The sequence below is a fragment of the Crassostrea angulata genome, chromosome 6, assembly GCF_025612915.1.
Source record: "Crassostrea angulata isolate pt1a10 chromosome 6, ASM2561291v2, whole genome shotgun sequence".
In the NCBI taxonomy this organism is placed as follows: Eukaryota; Metazoa; Mollusca; class Bivalvia; order Ostreida; family Ostreidae; genus Magallana; species Magallana angulata.
Window position 1 is genome coordinate 24,263,512 of NC_069116.1, and position 23,855 is coordinate 24,287,366.

Genomic DNA, 23,855 nt, shown 5'->3' on the forward strand with positions numbered 1-23,855 from the left:
AGCTTTTCTTTCAATCCGGATTTTTACATATCACCGGTATAGGGTAGATTCACGTGTTCTAGCTGATACTCTGTTTACATTGGTGGAAAACAATTCTTTGCATAGTGTACCATTCATATATATACTAATTAACATGTGGTGAATTAAGTCTAAACTACTGTTGTTTGTGGAAAAAGGGCATTTGTCAAGAAAAATATGGTCAATAAAATTTTTTATCATTTAATAAACGCTGTAACCCACAAACATTCAAAAGTCTTTATTACTGGGTAGTAAATTAGTTGACTTTCTTTCAATTGTACATTTGATAGATGATTGCTTTTAATGTTTTATGTTATATGCTAGTGATTCAGTAGATATAACATCAATATATCAGATCTTTTTGTATCCCAGTCTTCTGTAGTGGTTGATACCAGAGACATTAGATAAATCAACATTCAGTGCAAACTTCATTCACAGCTACAAGACAGCATACCTCAAATTACTTTTATATTATTTTCACCTGTGCAACTGACAGGTGACCTAGTGCTGTATATCATTATTGGACGATCATCATGCATTGGCAGTGGTATGTGTGGTTTAAATTACCATAATCATCTCATTATATATAGCTACTGTCCTCTCAAGAAGTTGGAACCTCCAAATTTTTATAGCTTTTGTGGGGGGGGGGGGGGGGGGGGATGATGCAATATTTCAAAATCTTACAAATGGATTGCATAGTTACAAACTCAGGAACTCAGGAAATTCATGGGTCAGGGGTTTTAGTTTTAGTGATGGACTAATATATTCTTCTCAACTGAAGTTGATAAACATTGTGCAGAAGAATTGATTATGGTGTATTGGGCAATCTGTTTAATAATGTGTTGAATGTGTGTCTTTTGTCCCTTCCCCATTTCCATCCCCATCCCTATTGTGCCATGAATAATTAAAGATCTAAAGGTTTTATATTTTTTTTCTTTTTCCATGGCCTGAAGACAAATTGAATGATGCAAATGATTAAGTACAAAGGGAAAGTCCCCACAGGGTATAATTTTGGAAGGGTATTTTGGAACTTTGACAATTCATTCAAAATTATTGGCTTTTTCATGTATTGGCAAGATTTTAAGAAATTAGTCAAAGAGGAATAACTGAAACTTTCAGTATACCCTTTTTTATATTCTTTCTCCAAAAAGAACCTCCCTCACTTTTGCAGTATGTGTGCCAAAACTTTTTATTTACAATTAAGTGTCTAAAAATTGCTCTATGAGAATTATAATTTGATTTAACTTGTATATATCATCAGTTTGTTGTTCGTAGCGTTTGTATAGGGTTGCATGTTTTTCAGTTTATTGAAAAAGCTTCTTTTTTTTTTAGTTCACCTGAGCTGAAAATTCAAGTGACCTTACCTGATCACTTTTTGTTAAGCATTCATCTCTCTACCATCTCTCTACCCCATCTGATGACTGAAAATTTTCACATTTTTGCTTCTTCAGAATCACTAGGCAAATGTCAACCAAACTTGACACAAAGCATCCTTGGGTAAAGAGTATATAAGTTTGATTAAATGAAGAGCCATATCTTCTCTCAAGGGGAAATGAATAAGGGGGCATGGTCACGATTTTGGTCAAATTTTATTTTTTTGTTTTTATTATTTACAACGCCTTAGAAATGCATTTCTTATGATCAAATTAAATTTGGGTGCCAATCAATGAGTTTTAAGCAAGATACAGGGCATACAATTCTTCGTCATGTAAAGAAGGCTCGTGCCCTGTTTTTGTTTACATAGGTTCAATATACCAGTAAGGAATCTTTTTCAAGCTGATTCATCTATCTTCTTATTCATTTTTAGCTTAAATAAACAGTTCTAACGTTTAACACATTCAGTTGAGGTATAAAACTGGAATTTTCACTGCAACATTCAAAATGTAAACAAAAGCTTTGTTTACATAGCGAAGAATTGTAAGCTCTGTAACTTGCTTTTAACTCAACAAATGACACTCAAATTTTGGTTGCCTATTAAAAATGCCCTACTGAAGCATTGTAAGCATAAAAATCAAAAAAATAATTTTTGACCAAAATTGTTGGCATTTAAAGAAAAATTATCTCAAACCCCATTTGTTGTGGAAGCATCTTCAGGTATTATGATTCAAGTTTGTTCAAATCATAATCCCCAGGGGTAGGGTGGGGCCATATAATTAGATGAAAATCTTTAAAAATCTTCTTTTCAAAATCATTTTGCTAGAAAAGCTGAAACTTGTGTAGAACCATCCCAAGTAGTGTAGAGTCAAACTTGTACAAAGGACTATGTGCGGTTTTATGCATTTTTTGCCCCCCAAATTTAAGTTTTATAAAGCGCTTTAAAAATAAGGGTGAAGATAGTTAGAATCATATTAAAAATATGGGTGCAAAAGGTTATCACCACCGTGACGTCATAATGTAGGAATGACGTCATGAAGATTGTCTAATTCTGATAAATTGATGTTTTGAGGCAAAATATGGGTGTTTTTCGATGATTTTTCGACCGGGAAACATTGAGCGCAGGCTTGCTCAAGTACCATTTTTTAGTATAATGTGTATAATTATCTGAAGAAAAACATATGTTAAAATCTTACTTGAGCAGACCTGCGCTCTATACTTCCGAATGTATAATATAAAGCAAAAATGAGAATATTTTCATCCGTTTGCAAATTTGCGGGAATATGGTCATAAAGTTGACGTCATAGATAAATAGCCAATGAGCAATGGTGGTTTAAATCAAGATTAAAGTGATAGGCGTCCACTGTACAATGATTTATGAAGATTTGATTTTAATACGACACTATTTGAAAATTGGTTAAAATTGGGGGCAGATATTAGACCATACCGCACATAGTCCTTTACAGAGGAATGAATAGAGAAAAATCTTTCTCTCAAAATCTGAAAGAACAAAAGAGAGTCAATGTTAATTTGAGGAGAAAAAATTTAAAATCTTTTTAAACAAGATCAACTCTACTTATTTTTCCAGATATTTTGTATTTGATACCATAAAGCAGATTTGATCAAAATTATTTCTATTGTTGGTCAAAAGGATGCTAAGGTGAGCAATGTGGTCCCTGGACCTCTTGGTTTAGATATATCCCAAACTAAAAGCTGTACATATTAATGCTGTATATATTTTACTATACACATTGAGAGGATGAAAAAACATCTTGATCATTTTGAAGATATCTTAATATATTTTTTTATTCATTAAGATGGTCAAAGACTTCCACATAAAATTATCTGCAATCCATCTGTCAATCTCCATTGTAACTCTTCTTGTTGATTATTCTGATTTCTTTAATACATATTGATTTTTACTTTTTTGAAGTTATGCAGGCAGATCTGTCAGAATGTGTGTGAACAGCACATTATGTACTTTTAAACACAATGAACAGAAAGTCTTTTAAGCTTTGACAGGAACTTGAATCTTCACAAAGCAAACAATTTTGTCCAGATATTCTTCCAAGTATCTTCAAAAACTTAAGATAGAGGTACTTTTATATATTGCAAGATCTTTTATGCAAGTATTATGAATTTATGATTTTTTTTTCCCTAATCCTAATTCTCTTGATGTGTATATTGATTCTTTCTACATGAATGTATGCGAGAGTGCTCTGGTATGGTAAATGTGAAATTTGTAAAAAAAAAATTTGGGGAGGGGGAGGGTGGATGAGTTCATAACACAATACAGTGTATATACCAATTTTCTACCATAGAATATTTACATGGAATATAATAGTAGATAAACAATTATTTACAAAAGCATCATAAATTTGGCAATGAGTTATTAGTGTACGTGTCCCATTAGACATCTTGTAAATGTCTCTCGCAAGAAGTTTATGGTTTATGTGGTGAACGAAACAATAGAAATAAAAGTGATTGATATAATTGTGAGATAATTAAGCCATTGCCCCTATAAAATGTACAAACAAATCCGTCCCCACCCTCAATCTCTGCTGTCATCATAACAACTTTGTAGAACTGTTTGAGAGATTCGGTAGCCTATATGGAACAGAAAGTTACCTACATGTGTATATAAATTTACTTATAGTCCTCCCTGCTTTGTTTACATGGCTCATTCTTTATCATGTTAATAAATCTGTTGCCCAGAGACTGATGCTACCTGTATATTTGTACTATAGGTGTCTTATTTTCCAAGTATGTGAAGTGGATCTTCCACATATGACTCTTCTGCAAATACCACATCTTCTGGGTCAATGGCTGATGTTCCCTGTCTGACGTCTTTATTCCTTTAATAGCCAAGCTAAAGGTAAGGCATACAGATTCAGTGTCTGATTTTTTTTTCCTTTTTCAATTTATAACTTGCAATTACAAAGAGTTCTTTTTGAATTTAATTTTAATTGCTATGTATTTTATTATAAAAACAGTAATTTATATAATAATTTTAAACTTTTTAATTTCTGAAAATGCTTTATCGATAATGTGATTTGTTGTTATCTTTCACCCTAATATGCATACGGAAATTCTTAGATTGATTTGATATTTCAATTAGGGTTTGTATTTTTTTTTCTTTTGAAATAATTTAGTGCTATTGTATTAGTACTCAATTTATGATGTTGGTCTAAAAGATATGTTTTCATCATTTCTATGAAATTTTTTTAATGAATTATATGTTTATTTCTTACCAATGAACACATAACATTGACACAACATTAAAAAATAAAAATGGTCATTTGTTTTATATAAATACATGATAACTTACCAAAACATACATACAATTAACACATAAAGACTTAGGAAATTTGTAATTCCCTAAAAACATTTTCCATAAATGGTGTTTGACTTTTAAGAAATCATCATTTAATTAACTGACAGGAAACACAGGATGGAAAGAAACTGTCCTCATAGAATCAAACTGTAATCTAACCATAATTATGTTAAAAAACATGCAAGTTAATGATGCATTTTATATCCATGAAAGAATTTCACCCCCTCCCTCCCTCTCACACACACACACACACACACTCTCTCTAAAAAAAAGTGAAAGTTTTTACAGAAAAACAAATGTTGGCAAGGCATATTTTTGTTGAGTAGTACAACTACTCTATCCTAAATTGTGGCATTTCACTTGAAAGCAGGTGACATTGAGATATCTATGATGTTTCCCTTTATTAATTAATCATGGCTCTATGTTCGCTAATGTATTTTTTTCCTTCCATTTTTTAGGGCAAGATGAGGGCAGTATTCCTAGGTGTACTATTTTGGAGCTGTGTTCTTTGTTTGGATTTCAATTACCATGACAACGAAAGTCTGGAGAATTTTCTTCGCAACATGTCTCAGCTCTACCCAAACTTGACCAAATTGTACAGTATTGGGAAAACAGTTGAAAGTAAGCACTTACATGTCATCTACTTCTACATTGTTATGTCTTTCAGGAGTAAATTTTGATTTCACTGAAACTATTTATAAGAAATGATGCATGTTCAATTGATTTATTAAATACGTTTAAAATATGGAACACCTAGCTCAGTTTAGAATTCCTTTAGCCTACAGGGGCTTCAGGACCCAAAGTGTTTTTTCTCTCCCCTTACCCACACCTTCCATTCATGACAAATAGAATAATAAAAGATCATACAGTCTGTGTGTGTGTATGGGTTTGGGAGAGGGAGGTGTTGGGGGATGCCACAATAATCTATGCCAGTGTGAAAAATGTCCTCACTTTTTTAAACCTATTAATTACCAACAGTGACTTGTTTCTGCCTTAGTGCAATAACATGTAGTATAATTTTGTGGTTATTTATCATAAGAGGGCAATATCAATCTGATGTGATATAGATATAAGGCACATGTATTTCATATGGTCATATGGCTGTTAATATAGCTATACATGTATCAGCAACCAACCAGATATATTAAAAATATATTCTTCAATTCTTTAAATTCAACATCTTTTCTATTTTTTTTAAATGATTTTTGTTGATACTTTTATGGCAACTATTGTCATCAATAAATACTAAAATAGGAGAGATAGACAGGCTGTAATGTCCATAAAAACTATAATAATAAAACTTTATAGTTTGTAACTGTAAAGGACTTTCAAGAAGATAAACTTTCTGAAATTTTTATGAACTTGGTTTTATATGGTACCACCAAGGACGTTTGGTCTGGTATTTATTATGGCAAGTGCTTGTGTATATGGTTGTGTCTAAATCAAATGATCAAGGAGTGCATTCCTTCACTGTTCCTAGGCTGTTATCTTATGTTATGTACTTTGAAAACTTAAAAACAAATATTCATGTTGTGTCAACAGACCATAAATATTCATACATAGAAAGACAAATCTGAAAGGCAGTAGGTATATATTGAAGTAAACATCTATTTTATCTATATGTATATCTGCAATAGGTGCAGAAAAACAAACAACATAAAGCCCTGTGTATCGTCCATACAGCAGTTGATGTATAGCTATGACCTATGATTATCCTCTATTTTTTTTAGACCTTGATGTGCTTATAGACAGATTGGTTTCCATATGTAGGCTAGTCTTCAATAAACTATTCTTTTAGAAGAGTAATCAAGACCTATCATTAGTGAGAGTTAGAAAAGATTCTAACTCACTAATGGACTACACTCTTTAAGTAACAAAAAAAATTTCCATTTAAAAGGATTGTGCGAAACATTAAAACTGACAGGGCAGTTTTCATACATATAATGAACAGTTGTGGCCCATCACATCAGAGCAAATCTGGTATTACCTTTTTTTTTACATCCAGTAGTTGTAAGGATGTGACTTGCACCCAACAAACTTGAGGCAGATCGAGGCAGACCAATTAAATGTAGGAATTATTGTATGAGTTTCATATGAAATGTATGCACAGGCATAATTATCAAATTTCATGCAAATCAACATCTTGGTCCATTTGTGTCTATTCCAAGTTTTGAAGATGCTCTGTCAAAATTTGTTGCCAGGTGGAACTTGACCTGACTTGAAACGTATTTGCCATGTATATAAGAAAAGGAGGAAAACAATATGCAAATGGTCACAAATGGATTGTAAATTTTGTTTGAATTATTTCTTAAGGTGTGATTCAGTCAATGAATTTGATAGTACATGTATATTTATTCTTATTTTTAATCAGCCCATGCATTATGATTCAAATTTTGCTCCTCTATTTTTCAGATAAAGACCTATGGGTGCTTGCGATTGGACGAAATCCAGATACTCACCAGCCATTACGCCCTCATGTCAAATACATTGGCAACATGCATGGGAATGAGGTGACCATTATTTAAGTATTGCAATCGGTCTTTTTCCAAGAGGAACATGATCTTAAGCAAAAATGGATAAACTTATTTAACAACCTGTTTCCTCTTTCCATTTTTGACATAATTTGACAAAAAATAATTCTCTTTGCAATTAATGCATCTTTTGGGTTTTACATATTGTGCATTTTTTGGCAGGAAAGTAATCTGACAATAATTGAATGAAAAAAAAAAGATGATATGAGATATTTTGTATATATTGTACTACATGTACTTTTAGGTTGTGAGTAGAGAGGTTCTCCTCCATCTGATTGACCACTATCTGACATCTTACGGCAACAATGATACAATCACGTATTTCCTGAATAATACTGTAGTCCATATAATGCCCTCCATGAACCCTGATGGCTTTAACAATTCAGATATAGGTGACTGTTTTGGAGTGAAAGGACGGTGAGTTTCAATACTGCTAGCTCAGAGGGAAACTTAGCAAAATAGTGAATGTTGTAACTTCACTTACATCTGCTAAATATGATTTGAATTTTTAGTAATAATTGAAAGGTTGATCTGAAACACGGCCACCAGTAAATTGACAAAAATTAAAATTTTAGAATTTTCATTTCATATGTACCCTAGGCTTATATATTTTCTTTTTTATCTGTAAAACAATCCAATGGAAGATGTGCATCATTGTTTATGGTAGGGGTACACTGTTTATAGTCAATCCATGTAGGCTTTTAGCTCCACCCCACATTTGAACGTCTTTAAAATACATGAGCGCAATTAGGTAAATTTTTCTTCTTCAGCTGGTCATTGTATTTTGTTGAAATCTATATATTTGTGAAAAGAGATAATGTACTTCAATGTAAATGTAACTTTTTAAAAAAATGCTTAAGTACAGTTGGCTTTCTCTTATAAACGAATATTGTTTACCTTGTGTGAACTCAATTACGGTAACCTTTCATAATGTTATGTTCTGTATATGTGTCATGTGCATTCATATCGGTAAGTGTGTTCAGAGTGACTATATATGCCATTAATATATTCATGCGAATTCATTATTTGTAAGTTGTATTTTCAATAGATGTTATTTGTGATTTCTGATGGTTTCTTTACGAGTGAGATTTTTGTGATAAACAATGTCGAGCCTTGTTCAACCTGCTTAATTTCATTATATACGTATGATTTCTCTGTTATACTAGGGCCTGCCCATATTATGCATTGCAAGGGCAGAGTCACAAACTGGAACAAAATACACTGTTAGTAGGCCCACTGAATCAATGATGATGCATCAAATATTAAATTATAATGTGATCAAAGCTATTCACACCAATTAAGATGTTTCACTTTTTTCAATCTCATTTAAAAATTATCAAAATCATGGTAGATTCTATAATTTAACAAATACAAAGGGGCCAGTGATGTATATTCAAAATGATATCAACCATTGTGCAGAAAGAAAAAAGGTGTAGAAATAAGTTATGAAATTGTGAAATTTTTTTTAATTTAGTCAAAAGTCATTCTCTTTGCTGTTATTTAGAATAACAATTACTGCTTTAGGCAATAAAGATCCCTGTATATATCTGTTAGATTACCAATTAAAGGGACTTGGACACGATTTTAGATCAGAATTTTCCTTTTCTTTTTTTTTTTTGTAGAAAATGGTTTACTTGCTCATTTTAAATAATTGACAAAAATATGAATGTTAGAAGTCAAGTTATAAGAGAGATAAAGAGGTAAGAAAGCATTGTTATGTAAACAAAGCTCGAGTCTTATATTTGTTTACAAATTATGTAAAGTATGGAATTACCATTTCTTTGACCAAAAGACTCGTGGCAAACAAGGTAAACTGATTCAATGTGTTCATAGATAGTATGATAAACAGAAAAAAGCAACATTTGATTAAGACTTATACCAATAAAACACATGTAAACAATAGCAAAGCTCAAGCTTTGTTTTCAAAACAAAGATTTTCAAACTCTGTATCTTGAATAAAACTCAATATCTGACTTTCAAATTTTGACAAAGTATTAAAAATACAGATATTAACCATTCTAAATATTAAAATTGGAAAAATAAAATTTGAAATTGTAAATTCAAATCATGTCTAAGTCCCTTTAAGTGTAATAAAATTATGTATACTTGTTCTCTGTAAAAGAAATGCCTGAGCTAACAGACTGCACTGATCAGATAACATTGAATGTTAATAAATCACTGAATATCTTATCTCAACCTCATGTTTTGATAAATTATGAAAGACATAGCCTCCAGAAAAAAAATACCAAAATTTAATTTTACTAAGGGCGAGGGTATCTGCTGTTTTCAAAATTAAAACATGAAAAAAATCTGTATGCCTACAGGGAGTAAATTTATTTCCTTAAGTAAAGGAGCAACATACTGGTACTATAAATGTAGTTGTTTTGTTAAGGGTAGAATCTACTCACCCTTTGTATAAGTTTGTGAAAGGTTGTTTCTATTCTTTAGGAGAAAGAGGGTGGGTTAGCTGAAATACATATGTATCATTAATGTTCAAGTTACCAAACATTTTGGAATCTTGCAGTGAATTTTCTGATTCTGAACTAGAATTCTCTTCAAATGTATGAGCTGCCCCATCCTGGGGCAATCAAAATACAAGCTACGGTAGATTTGAATGACATTTTATACCAACCCAAAAGGAAGCAATCATGGGACATAACTTTTGTTAAGTGTGGATTGAATGCTTGAAATAAATGAGTATGAATCTCGCCATATCATGTCACTCAATTCGTGCTTGATAATAACTTAGTACTTCACAACAATCTTTTTCTGTAGCTGTTTTGGCTTACATTAACAAACTTGATATTTCAATCCTTCCAATCTTCTTCCAGGGGTAACAAGAATGGGTATGATTTGAACCGTAATTTCCCAGACTACTTTGCCGTAAACACTGCACCCACTCAGCCGGAGACTTCGGCTGTGATGAACTGGACTCTACAGATCCCGTTTGTACTCTCCGCTAACCTACATGGTGGAACATTGGTGGTCAACTATCCTTTTGACAATTATCCAAATGGTAAAATAAATAAACCACTGAACAATGTACAATCTTTCTCTATTTAAAACTTTAACTACAGTTCAAAATATTTATCCTTTGTTTCTTGATCAGACCAATAAACTCGTAATATAATGCAACAGACAGGTACCGGTATTTTATTATGCCCCTTGCAAGAGGCTCATCAGTCAGTCCTGCTGGAATAAGACCCACTGAGGAGTCCTTGACTGATCCTTTGATTCTTTTTGTAACTTTTCGTACAATTCATATTGTTTACTTTGGAGCTTAACTTTTGCAGCCAATGGTATCACAAAGTATGTGACTAGCCCAGATGATGATGTGTTTGTATCCCTGTCTAAAACTTACTCATACAAACACAACAACATGTTCTACGGCAATCATTGCGGAGATGTATTCCCAGATGGAATTACAAATGGGGCTCTTTGGTATCCTGTCACAGGTATTGAATATGAATGAAAGCAAAATTTAGAACTAGGATTGTTAACATATTATAGATCTATTTTCTTTACTGCTATATAAATAGTAGGGAGCATATTTTTTATAATAAAAAATGAAAGACTATATATAGGATAATAAATGGTTTAAGAATATTTTTATCAGTTTTATCAATTTGAGAATCAATATGTACCTGAGGTGAACTGCTTTCAACAATTCACTTTTTTTTTTCAAAGGAGACATGGAAGATAATTAACATGATAATTAACATTATATTTGACAAACATTGAATAAATTGTTTGCTTAGAGGAATATTTTCTATGATAAGATTTTCACAATCTCTCAAAATTTTCTCACCAGCAAAGAAAAGTTCTTATTCATGATTTTTAAAGCTATAGTATGTGATATAAATAAGTGCACATATATATATATCTTAATTACTAACTTCTTTTTTTATCAGGTGGTATGCAGGATTGGAATTATGTACAGGCGGGGTGCATGGAGGTGACCCTGGAGATCAGCTGCTGCAAATACCCAGCCCCACAGACCCTCCCAGGGTTCTGGAATGACAACAAACAGGCACTGGTGGATTTCCTCCTGAGGGTTCACTCTGGTATGTAATGTTTACCAACAACTTCTTTTCAAATTGAAATTATAACATGCTTATAAAAAAAGTACCACTGACAAACAGTTTTAATTAATTATCAGTGTACATATTTAATATCTTTGATTTGATATTTCATTCAAGGTTGATGAACAGTTAAAGAATATAATAAAATTAGGAATAAAACTTACCTTGCCATATGCCCAAAATTTATAACAAGAGTGTTTGCTGTAATCATATTTGAGTGTATAGCTGGCCTTTTCATGATCCATAGATAAAAATTATAAGGACAGAATGTTTCTTTATATCAATCTTTCTTTGCATTTGTGTAAACTCAGAGTTTGTTCCTAATTTTAACTCTGTGTATACAAGATGGAGACTGCATGCATGATAGTCTCAAAGGTCAAGGTGAATAGATATTAAATGTGACCAGAGTATGGGATTAAATGCCCATCAAAAATCAGTTGTTCTTTTATTCATATCTTTTAGGAGTGAAAGGCATAATCTATGATCAAGACGGAAAAGTTGTTCCATCGGCAACTTTAAAAATAAAAGGCCGCGAACTGGTGTCTTTCCGTTCTTCCAAGTACGGGGAATACTGGAGGATACTTTTACCTGGAACATACACCCTACAGGTAACAGAATTAATATATAAAATTATTACTTATAGATTTAGGTCTAAAAAAAGAATGAATTGTGAACATGTGTTGAAAGCATTTGCAAATTTCTTCTAGTTATGTATTTGAGGCTTTCTTTCACCTCATCATCTTTTGAGCTTATTGCTTTACTTACATTGCATTGTAAATTAAACAATTAGTATCTGACAAAGTATTAAAATCATTAAACATACATTAGAATATAAATATAGATATGCTCAAACTTACTTCATATTTAATTACAGTGTATACCGTAGTTATTCTCAAAGATCCAACAAATAATACTAGTTATATTTAAATTGTTTCGCCTCAGGTATTCAATGGAATAAATGTAACTGAGAGAAGTTTTGATGTGCACAACGGACAGGCAACCAGATTAGACATCCGATCTTGGACCGCAGCTTCTGACAGCACAGCTATGCATCAAGGGGGACTACTCTTGGGATACATTCCTATTTTGCCAGTACTCCTCATTACGTGTTATCAGATGAAGTTATTTTTCTTTAACTAAGTATTGACTTTTTTATCATTAGGACCATGCATTAGTTTGGGTATTTTTGCCCAGTGCAAATGTGTTTAATGTTAGTAAATGCTGAACTTGTGATCTGTATACATGAACATGTATATGTGTGTAACCAGGAACAATTTATAATGTGCATGCATGTATGAAACAGAGTCAAAATGTATGCAATTTAGTATTCATTTTTGGTAGGACGTATTCAGAAATTATGGTAATCAAACTTTTCAGTAGCAGGAAATCCTACATGTACTGTAATTTTATTTCCCTGGGCATTTAGGGCTGCCTCTTCCAACATTACTGTATACAGGGTTATTTTTGCCCTGTGTAATTTTCATCCTTTTCACTTTCCAATGGTTTTGCCCTATTCACCCAGACATAGTTGTGTTTAAAGAGAGATTATTTGAGGCATTGAAATTAGTCCAGTCTTAATTTGCCTGCTGATAATGACGGAAAAAGGGGCAAAAAGAAAACTGAGTTGAATATCTCCCTGTATACAGTATATCATTTCTTGATAAAAAGTCAGTGGAAATTTGTTTCTTACCCCTGTTGGGAGACAGCTCAAATGCTATGAACATTTAGAGGTTGATTATGTTACTGCAGATTTTGTGTAAAAATACAACTTGTGCAAAGGTGACACAAACATCATGCATTTACATATTGTGCTCTGTTAGTGAAGAAACTACATTTTCCTTTATTTTTTTTTTTTAAATTAAGTCTTCCAACTTAAAATATGTTATACTGTACAGCTTTTTATATGTTATTTGATTGTAGGACCGTATTGGTAAATTTTCTCTTCTTGATTGTTGATTTATCTGAGAATGTATTTATATGAATCAGGGAAATAGTTGATTTCAGGTGATTAGATTATGCAGCATGCTTCTCCTGTGATAAAGCTAATTTATTTTCCTTCCATTGTATCTAAACTTGTACATGTATTTATATTCTTAGCATGTCAATGTTAATATGTTACGAAATCAAATCATAATATGGTGTATAAAACTTCGAAAACCAAGACTGTTTTATGATTTTCTTGTTCATTGAAGATGCAGATGAAATTATCGGCTTGAGGGTCAGGGCCATTTTTAGACTTTTACCAGGTAATATTAATCTCCCTGAGAAGAAAAGGCTCTGTATAAAGATAAAAGAGAAATATTCTTTTTTTTTAATCTTGAATATTTAGAATTTTTCATTACTAAATAAGGGATAATAGCTAAATATTCATATCCAGAAAATTAAGGTAGATGTTGACCACAGTCTCCATGAGATACTCCATGTCATAGGACCAACGACATCCCAAAAAAGAAGCATTCAATTCTTTAATATCTACTCCTAAATGAAAAAGATTGTCTCCACAAATTTTCTGGCACTATATTTTTTGTTGTGGAAGCTAACTAAATAACATGTTAATATGGCTGTTCAATGTATGTTTCATATCCCTGACTAAGAGCGTGAAAATTGGCTTTATAGCGGCGATACAAAATATTTCATACAAATAGACATCAGGATGAAAATATAGATATTAAGCATTGAATGCTTATTTTGGGATGTCGCCGGTCCTATGACACACCAAGCGATGCAGATAAATTGAATACCGGGCGTTGTCCAAAAATAAGCATTCAATGCTTAAATATCTCATTAAGGCTTTTGGTCATTTTGAGGGTTTTTTCAATTAGAGATGAAGTTGCTGAAGTAAACAGATATGGTAATGAATAAAATAGGTTATCTAACAGGTTGCAAATGTTTAAATGTCTTAAGATGTCAGCTGTGAATAGAATGTAATTTCATTTGGTATAAAGATGATAGCATGGACCAATTATAACCGAAAAATAAGACGCTAAGTTTCAGGAAGCTCTGTATGTGGGTAACAGTGCATTGATGCATGGAATCATCGAAATAACTAGGAAGTTGCATTCCATGTATTAGATTTCCCTGGAATTTATATCAAATCGAAACCATACATGTACATACACCAGTTACTCTAAAAGGTAAGAACAACAGCAAAAAATAAAAATGAAAATAATGTGGGGGAGGGGGGGGGGTTTAATCATAACTATTTTTTGCATGTATACAAATTGCTTAATGTTATAGAAAAGGGAAGGGAACTGCAAAATTCACGAACCCCGAGTTTTGGTTTGCTACCGTAACGGTATAGTACTATATATTCATTATTTTTTCGAAACTTATTTATGGCCACATCAAGTAGTTAGTTTTGTAGAAAATGAAGGACTATACCAAAACTGACCAAATAGTCTTCGTTTCTGATAATAGAGCGGAACCATTATAACCAGACATGAAAATAAAATGAAAATCTTCAAAACTCTTTCAATATACTCCCATGAATTTGCAAAAATGATCTACCTACCCTATCTAGTCCTTGCTATGCCCGGGGACACATAGGGCAAGGACTAGACTCCTCCACTTGTCTCTGTTTTGAGCCACCTTCTCCAGTTCTCCCCACGTAAATTTGTGTTCCTTATTTCTTTTTCCACGGTCCTTCTCCAGGTGTTCTTGGGTCGACCGGGTTTCCTTCTGGTGTCCATCGTAGTGCTATTCTTGTGATGTTGTCAGTAGGTTTTCTTAGCACATGTCCTATCCATTGCCATCTCCGTCTTATTAACATAGCTCTCGTGTTCTCGCTGTTTGCCTTTTTATGAAGTTCCACATTTGATATTTTATTAGGCCAGAAAATCCTAGTGATCTTTCTGAGGCATCCGTTGTGAAAACTGGAGAGCATGTTTATGTCTCCTTCTGTCATTCTCCATCATTCTGCTCCATCGAGTAGGACAGACAGGACGAAGCTGTTGTAGAATCTTAACTTTGTCTTCCTACTTATGTCATGTATTTTCCAGATGTTTTTCAGGTTCATGAAAGCCCCCTAGCTTTACTTAGTCTGGTCTTTATGTCATTGTCTGCATCCCCATCTGATGTAACTATGCTTCCAAGATATGTATAAATGATCTTGTGTTGGTTAGGTTACTTTCATGTAGTTGTATTCTTGCTGGGTGTTTGATATTTAATGACATAACTTCAGTGTTCTTGATATTTATTTTCAGTCCAATTTTTTCTGCATTAAGGCCAGCATTTTTTTTTTATATTTTTAGCTTTACAAACAACAAAATGATAAAGTTCCGTAGGAGGAGTAAATAAAAAAAAATTTCTTTTGACCAAGTTTTTTTTATTTTTAGGTTTACGAACCACAAAATTGTAAAGTTCTGTAGGAGGAAAAAAAACTTTTATGACATCATCTTTATTATAATAATATAATGAATTACAACTTCATGACAGTGGTGTGTAACTGCATCAAGTGTAGCACGTGAAAAGTATGTCATCTGTGTAACATATCGCTGAAATAGTACAATAGAATATTAGACATACAGCTTTGATATTACATGTACATATAGCAATGTCAGGGGTGTGCAATTACAAAATTTGGCCACAAAGTTACTAGCCCAAGATTCAAAGTTACTAGTCAGACTATTGTCGGACATGTCAACATTTCATTTTATAAAAAAAAACCTAAATTTTATGTACATAAAGTCATAATGTTTTCTCCTGTATGATACTAGTATATAATTATTAATATACAAAATATTTATTACTTTCATGTTTTCTGCAGTAGACTAGTTAAAAAATATTCAACTTCATTGATCTCTCACATTTTATTTACAAAATTGGTTTGGGTGTTCATATGTGAGAAAACTCAAACATAACATTGTGAATGTGAACAGACTATAAAATCACTGCAACTATATGTGTGCATGTATTTCATCCTGTTGGATTTCCATGTACAAAGTTCAACTATGCAATTAATTATGTAATGGTAAATTTTAATTGAAAATAATGGAAAATGCACAAACAATAATATGCAGAATATGATTTTTTTTAATTCACTCGGCAGTTCCCTTTAAAATGTGTTCATGAGAATAGTTACTGCAGAAATTTATATCTCTAATACATCTCTTTCTCTCTCTCTCTCTCTCTCTCTCTCTCTCTCTCTCTGTAAAATAAATTTTTTAAAAAGCCAGTGAATTAATACATATTAAAGAAATGCCAATTCAACACAAAAAGAAAGGGAATCATTTTACAGTGATGTACTTGAAAACAGCTGCACAGGTAACTATCGAAGCCATCTGCAGTGAGGCGTGACTATCTTGTCTAGCCACTGGTCAACACTGTTGGTAAAACTTCAAAGTATGAAACTTACAGCAGAGTGTTTGTAGAAGCTTCTCTGAAGAATGTAACACGAGAAAAAGATGCGTTAGAAATTTTTAGGCTATCATGACACAAAAAGAGCAGATTTTATGCCTCTGTGATAACAATGACGATACACATTTCCTACTAGGAAAAATTTGCTGTCGGGGGAAAAAAGATCTTTTTTGTAATTTGCTGTCTCTGCCACTCTGTGTATTGTTCTATAATGTTTCTCAGAGTATAGATCTGGTCGCAGCAGCCTTTTCCTTCCCTGAAACTAGCTTGTTCTTGTCTTATATTGGCATCCACCGCAGTGATAATTCTGTCGATTATTATTCTGCTAAATATCTTACTAGGTATTGAGAGTAAGGTGATGCCTCTCCAGTTATTGCAGTTGGTTAGATCTCTTTTCTTAGGCAGTTTGATGATATGAAAAATCAAAGTACTGACGGGAGTTGATTTTATCGAATATCATTTATGTTAAAATCAACGATATGTAATTTTGCATGGCAAGTAGTATCAGTAATCGAAATATTTCTGAGAAATTGTATAAATCCAGGCAAGATTGATCTCTAGTTTTGTTCAACCAAACGCTCGACTGTCTCTGTCTATCTCCGACAAGCAAGAGAGACTCTCTGTTTAGTCGGATATTAACGAGACAGCCGAGCGTCTGGTTGAACGAGACAAGTACATTGAAGTCTAGCGTATGAATACATACGACTTCAAAAAATATCTAAACTGTTTGTACCATTTAAAATCAAACTATTTTCATGGTATTAATAATACGTTTTTTTGAAAAACAATGCTTCAGAATTCATTGCATCTAAATTTATCGATTATTTTCAGGAACTTAGTGTTGTCAGTGGTATTGATTTGTGCTAATGTCCAAACACCGTTTCACTTTCGGTTTGCCCGGGTAAGTGCATAGGAGAGTTGATTAAAATCAACTCCCAAAAAATTATCACAAAACAATAACTGGTAACTGCTCTTTCGAAATTATTTATTTCAGGAACTCAAGGTTAGTGTTTCTGACGCTCTGGTTCATCAATAATTGATGTATTTAATGATAGCTTGGTAAGCTTGATCAGACTCTCTGTAAACCATATATTTTTTTAAGTGGTTCATCATGACACATTGATGAATAGGTTCGACAAATGTCTTATTATCTTCGAAATTCCACCATCGTCTTATTTTGAAATCCCTTTTAAGAAAACTAGTCCTTTCACATATTTACAAAATCAATTGAAAGAATTATTTTTGCTCCATCGATAACATTAATTGATATACATGTATGTAGCTCATGCAGGGTTGGAACAATCTGGTTAGCTTAGACACTCATCTTCCACCCCATAAAAATGGTCATTTATTTTATATCAATACATAATAATTACCAAATCATACATACAATTAACACATAAAGACTAAGGAAATATTCAAACATTTTCAATAAATAGTGTTTGACTTTTAAGAAATCATCATTTTATTAACTGACAGGAAACACAGGATGGAAAGAAACTGTCCCAGAATCAAACTGTAATCTAACCATAATTATATTAAAAAACATGCGAGTTAATGATGCATTTTATATCCATGAAAGAAATTTACCCCTGCATGTACACCCACTCTCTCTCTAGAAAGAAGTGAAAGTTTTTATAGAAAAACAGATGTTTGCAAGGCTTATTTTTGTTGAGGAGTCGATATGATACAACTAATCTATCCTTGTGGCATTTCACTTTTAAAGCAGGTGACATTGAGATATCTGTGATGTTTCCCTTTATGAATTAATCATGGCTCTATGTTCGCTAATGTATTTTTTTTCCTTCCAATCTTTAGGGCAAGATGAAGGCAGTATTTCTAGGTGTACTAATTTGGAGCTGTGTTTTTTGTTTGGATTTCAATTACCATGACAACGAAAGTCTGGAGAATTTTCTTCGCAACATGTCTCAGCTCTACCCCAATTTGACCAAACTGTACAGTATTGGGAAAACAGTTGAAAGTAAGCACTTACTCGCAGCATCTGCTTCTACATTTGTTTTGTCTTTTATGAGCAAATTTTGATATCACTGAAACGATTAAAAATGATGCATGTTCAGTTGATATATTGATATACGTTTTAACTTTAAAATATGGAACACCTAGCTCAGTTTAGAATTCCTTAGCCTACAGGAGCTTCAGTACTTGAAGTATTTTCTCTCTCCCCTAAACAACACCTTCCATTCAAATAAAATAATATTTGATGACCTGACTTGAAACATATTTGCCACAAATTGTCACAAATTGATTGTAAATTTTGTTTGAATTATTTCTGAAGGTGTGACTCAGTCAATGAATTTGATAGTACATGTATATTTATTCTTATTTTTAATCAGCCCATGCATTATGATTCAAATTTTGCTCCTCTATTTTTCAGATAAAGACCTATGGGTGCTTGCGATTGGACGAAATCCAGATACTCACCAGCCATTACGCCCGCATGTCAAATACATCGGCAACATGCATGGGAATGAGGTGACCATTATTTAAGTATTGCAATCGTTCTTTTTCCAGGAGGAACGTGATCTTAAGCAAAAATGGATAAACTTATTTAACAACCTGTTTCCTCTTTCAAATTTTGACATAATTTGACAAAATAATTTTCTTTGCAATTAATGCATCTTTTGTGTTTTACATATGGTGCATTTTTGGGCAGGAAAATAATCTGACAATAATTGAATGAAAAAAAGATGATATGAGATATTTTGTATATATTGTACTACATGTACTTTTAGGTTGTGGGTCGAGAGGTTCTCCTCCATCTGATTGACCACTATGTGACATCTTACGGCAACAATGATACAATCACGTATTTCCTGAATAATACTGTTGTCCATATAATGCCCTCCATGAACCCTGATGGCTTTAACAATTCAGATATAGGTGACTGTTTTGGACTGAAAGGACGGTGAGTTTCAATAGCTCTAGCTCAGAGGGAAACTTAGCAAAATAGTGATTTTGTCAACCAAATTTTTCCATAAATATAATACATAAGCATTTCCAAGAGAAACACTTTTATTAATTTTGCCCAACTTTGAGCTTTGTTGCCACAAGTAATTTACCCAATACAAGTAACTAAATCCAAAATCTTCCAATGAGTCCAAGTTCATTTGCAATGAAATAGAACAAAAGATTGCGTTAAAGGTCGTTTATTCAATGAACCCAATTTGTATTGTTTAAATTGAAAACAATAAATTAAAGAAGAAAAAATCATTGAATAAATGACAAATTAATTTGCAAAGGTGGGGTTAAGTTTTGGTAATGATTGAAAGGTTGATCTGAAATACGGCAACCAGTAAATTGACAAAAATTAAATTTTGGAATTTTCATTTCATATGTACCCTAGACTTATATACCGGTATTTTCTTTTTTATCTGTGATAAAAAAAATGAGATGGAAGATGTGCATCATTGTTTATGGTAGGGGTACACTGTTTATAGTCAATCCATGTAGGCTTTTAGCTCCACCCGTTATTTGAACATCTTTAGAATACATGAGCGCAATTAAGTAAATTTTCTTCTTCAGCTTGTCATTTTATTTTGTTGAAATCTATGTATTTGTGAAAAGAGATAATGTACTTCAATGTACTCACATGTAACTTTTAAAAAATGCTGAAGTCCAGTTGGGTTTCTCAATTATAACCGAATATTGTTTACCTTGTGTGAACTCAATTAACCTTTCATAATGTTATGTTCTGTATATGTGTCATGTGCATACATGTCAGTGTGTTTAATGTGACTACATATGCCATTAATATTTATACGAATTCATTATTTGTAAGTTGTATTTTCAATGGATGTTATTTGTGATTTCTGATGATTTCTTTACGAGTGAGATTTTTGTGATAAATAATGTCGAGCCTTGTTCAACCTGCTCAATTTCATTATATACGTATGATTCCTCTGTTGTACTAGGGCGTGCCTATTTGATGCATTGCAAGGGCAGAGTCACAAACTGGAACAAAATTCACTGTTAGTGGGTCTACATGATGCATCAAATATTAAATTATAAGCAATCAAAGCTATTCGCACCAATCAAGATGTTTCACTTTTTTCAATCTCATTTGAAAATTATCAAAATAATGGTAGATTTCTCAATAATTTAACAAATAAAAAGGAGCCGGTGACACATGTATATAGTGATATCAACCTTTGTGTAGAAAGAAAAAAAGGTGTAGAAGTAAGTTATGAAATTGTCCAGTTTTTTTAATTTAGTCAAAAGTAATTCTCTTTGCTGTTATTAATATAACAATTACAACTTAAAGCAATAAAGAGCCCTGTATTTTTCTGTTAGATTAACTGTTCAGTGATAACATTGAAAGTTAATAAATCACTGAATATCTGACCTCAACTCATGTTTTGATAAATCATTAAAGACATAGCCTCCAGATAAAAATACCCAAATTTAATTTTACTAAAGGTGGGAGTATCTGCTGTTTTCAAAATTGCTTGTAGAACAAAACAGGAAAAAAATCTGTATACCTACAGGGAGTAAATTTATTCCCTTAAGTAAAGGAGCAACATACTGGTACTATTTATGTAATTCTTTTGTTAAGGGTAGAATTCTACTCCCACTTTGTATAAGTTTGTGAAAGGTTGTTTCTATTCTTTAGGAGAAAAAGGATTGGTCAGCTGAAATACATATTTATCATTAACGTTCAAGTCACCAAACATTTGGGAGTCTTGTAGTGAATTTTCTAATTCAGAAGTAGAATTCTCTTCAACTGTATGAGTAGCCCCATCTTTTAGCAATCAAAATACAAAAAGCAAACAATTTTTTAAGCTACGGTAGAATTGAATGACATTTACCAACCCAAAAAGAAGCAATCAAGGGACATAACTTTTGTTAAGTGTGGAATGAATGCTTAAAATAAATGAGTATAAAACTTTCTACACCACGTCACTCAATTCGTGCTTGATAATAACTTAGTATTTCACAACAATCTTTTTCTGTAGCTGTTTTGGCCTACATTAACAAACTTGATATTTCAATCCTTTGACTTTTCTTCCAGGGGTAACAAGAATGGGTATGATTTGAACCGTAATTTCCCAGACTACTTTGCCACAAACACTGCACCCACTCAGCCGGAGACTTCCGCTGTGATGAACTGGACTCTACAGATCCCGTACTCTCCGCTAACTTACATGGTGGAGCATTGGTGGTCAACTATCCTTTTGACAATATTCCAAATGGTACAAAAATAAACTTCTGAACAATGTACAATCTTTCTCTATTTAAAACTTTAACTACAGTTCAAAATATTTATCCTTTGTTTCTTGATCAGACGAATAAACCCAGAATATAATGCAACAGACAGGTTCCGGTATTTTATTATGCCCCTTGCAAGAGGCTCATCCTTCAGTCCTTCAGGAATAAGACCCACTGAGGAGTCCTTGATTAATCCTTTGATTCTTTTTGTAACTTTTCGTACAATTCATAATTTTTACTTTGGAGCTTAACTTTGCAGATGATATCCAAAAGTATGTGACTAGCCCAGATGATGATGTTTTTATATCCCTGTCCAAAACTTACTCATACAAACACAACAACATGTTCTATGGCAATCATTGTGGATATGCATTCCCAGATGGAATTATAGATCTTTTGTATCCTATCACAGGTATTGAATATGGATGACAACAAAATTTAGAACTAGGATTGTTATATTTTATTTTTTTACTGCTTAAATACTAGGGAGCATAGTTTTTATAATAAAAAATGAAAGACCAAATATAGGATAATAAATGGGTTAGGAATAATTTTATCAGTTTTATCAATTTGAGAATCATTATGCACCTGAGGTGAACTACTTTCAACAATTCACAAATTTTTTTTCAAAGGAGACATAGAAAATAATTAACATGATAATAAACATGATTTGTTTGTTAAGAGGAATATTTTCTGTGATAAGATTTTCACAATCTCTCAAAATTTTCTCACCAGCAAATGAAGTTCTTATAGTAATTATGATTTTCAAAGCTATAGAGTGTGATATAATTAAGTGCACATTACTGGTACATATATATCTTAATTAATACTAATTTCTTTTTTTATCAGGTGGTATGCAGGATTGGAATTATATACAGGCAGGGTGCATGGAGGTGACCCTGGAGATCAGCTGCTGCAAATACCCAGCCCCACAGACCCTCCCAGGGTTCTGGAATGACAACAAACAGGCGCTGGTGGATTTCCTCATGAGGGTTCACTCTGGTATTTAATGTTTACCGACAACTTCTTTTCAAATTATAACATGCTGATAAAAAGTGCCATGGACAAACAGTTTCCATTAATTATCAGTGTACGTATTTGATATCTTTAATTTGATATGTCATTCAAGGTTTATGAATAATAAAAGAATAGGGGGAATAAAACTTACCTTGCCATATGCCCAGAATTCATAACAAGAGTGGTTGCTGTAATCATATTTGAGTGAATAACTGGCCTTTTCATGATCAATAGATAAAAAATATAAAGGCTTAATTTTTCTATTTATCAATCTTTCTTTGCATTTGTTTGAGGTTAGAATTTGTTCCTAATTTTAAATCTGTGTATACAAGATGGGGACTGCATGCATGATGGTCTCAAAATTCAGGGTCAGTAGATATTAAATGGGACCAGAATATTGTATTAAATGCCCATCAAAAATCAATTGTTCTTTTACTCATACCTTTTAGGAGTGAAAGGCATAATCTATGATCAAGATGGAAAAGTTGTTCCATCGGCAACTTTAAAAATAAAAGGTCGCGAACTGGTGTCTTTCCGTTCTTCCAAGTACGGGGAATACTGGAGAATACTTTTACCTGGAACATACACCCTACAGGTAACAGAATTAATATATAAAACTATTACTTATAGATTTAGGTTTAAAAAAAGAATGAATTGTGAACATGTGTTGAAAGCATTTGCAAACATTATTTCTGAGATCTCTTCTAGTCATGTATTTGAGGCTTTCTTTCACCTCATCATCTTTTGAGCTTATTGCATTGTAAATTAAGCAATTAGTATCTGACAAAGTATTAAAATCATTAAACATACATTATAATATAAATATAGATATGCTCAAACTTACTTCATATTTAATTACAATGCATACCGTAGTTGTTCTCAAAGATCCAACAAATAAGGAACATGCAGTTATATTTA

General features: G+C 32.5%; 1 protein-coding gene across 1 annotated transcript in view; it reads left to right on the forward strand.

The window, feature by feature from the left end:
• LOC128190375 (carboxypeptidase D-like) overlaps positions 1-23,855 on the forward strand; it is a 34,393-nt gene that overhangs the window by 5,656 nt on the left and 4,882 nt on the right. The window contains 17 exon segments of the mRNA XM_052862403.1: positions 4,140-4,267; positions 5,185-5,347; positions 7,139-7,236; positions 7,502-7,674; positions 10,089-10,273; positions 10,551-10,712; positions 11,169-11,321; positions 11,802-11,947; positions 12,282-12,431; positions 18,513-18,675; positions 19,090-19,187; positions 19,448-19,620; positions 21,724-21,836; positions 21,839-21,904; positions 22,180-22,332; positions 22,770-22,922; positions 23,387-23,532. Of these exon segments, the coding sequence (XP_052718363.1) occupies positions 5,191-5,347; positions 7,139-7,236; positions 7,502-7,674; positions 10,089-10,273; positions 10,551-10,712; positions 11,169-11,321; positions 11,802-11,947; positions 12,282-12,431; positions 18,513-18,675; positions 19,090-19,187; positions 19,448-19,620; positions 21,724-21,836; positions 21,839-21,904; positions 22,180-22,332; positions 22,770-22,922; positions 23,387-23,532 (2,289 nt within the window). The 5' untranslated portion in view covers positions 4,140-4,267; positions 5,185-5,190.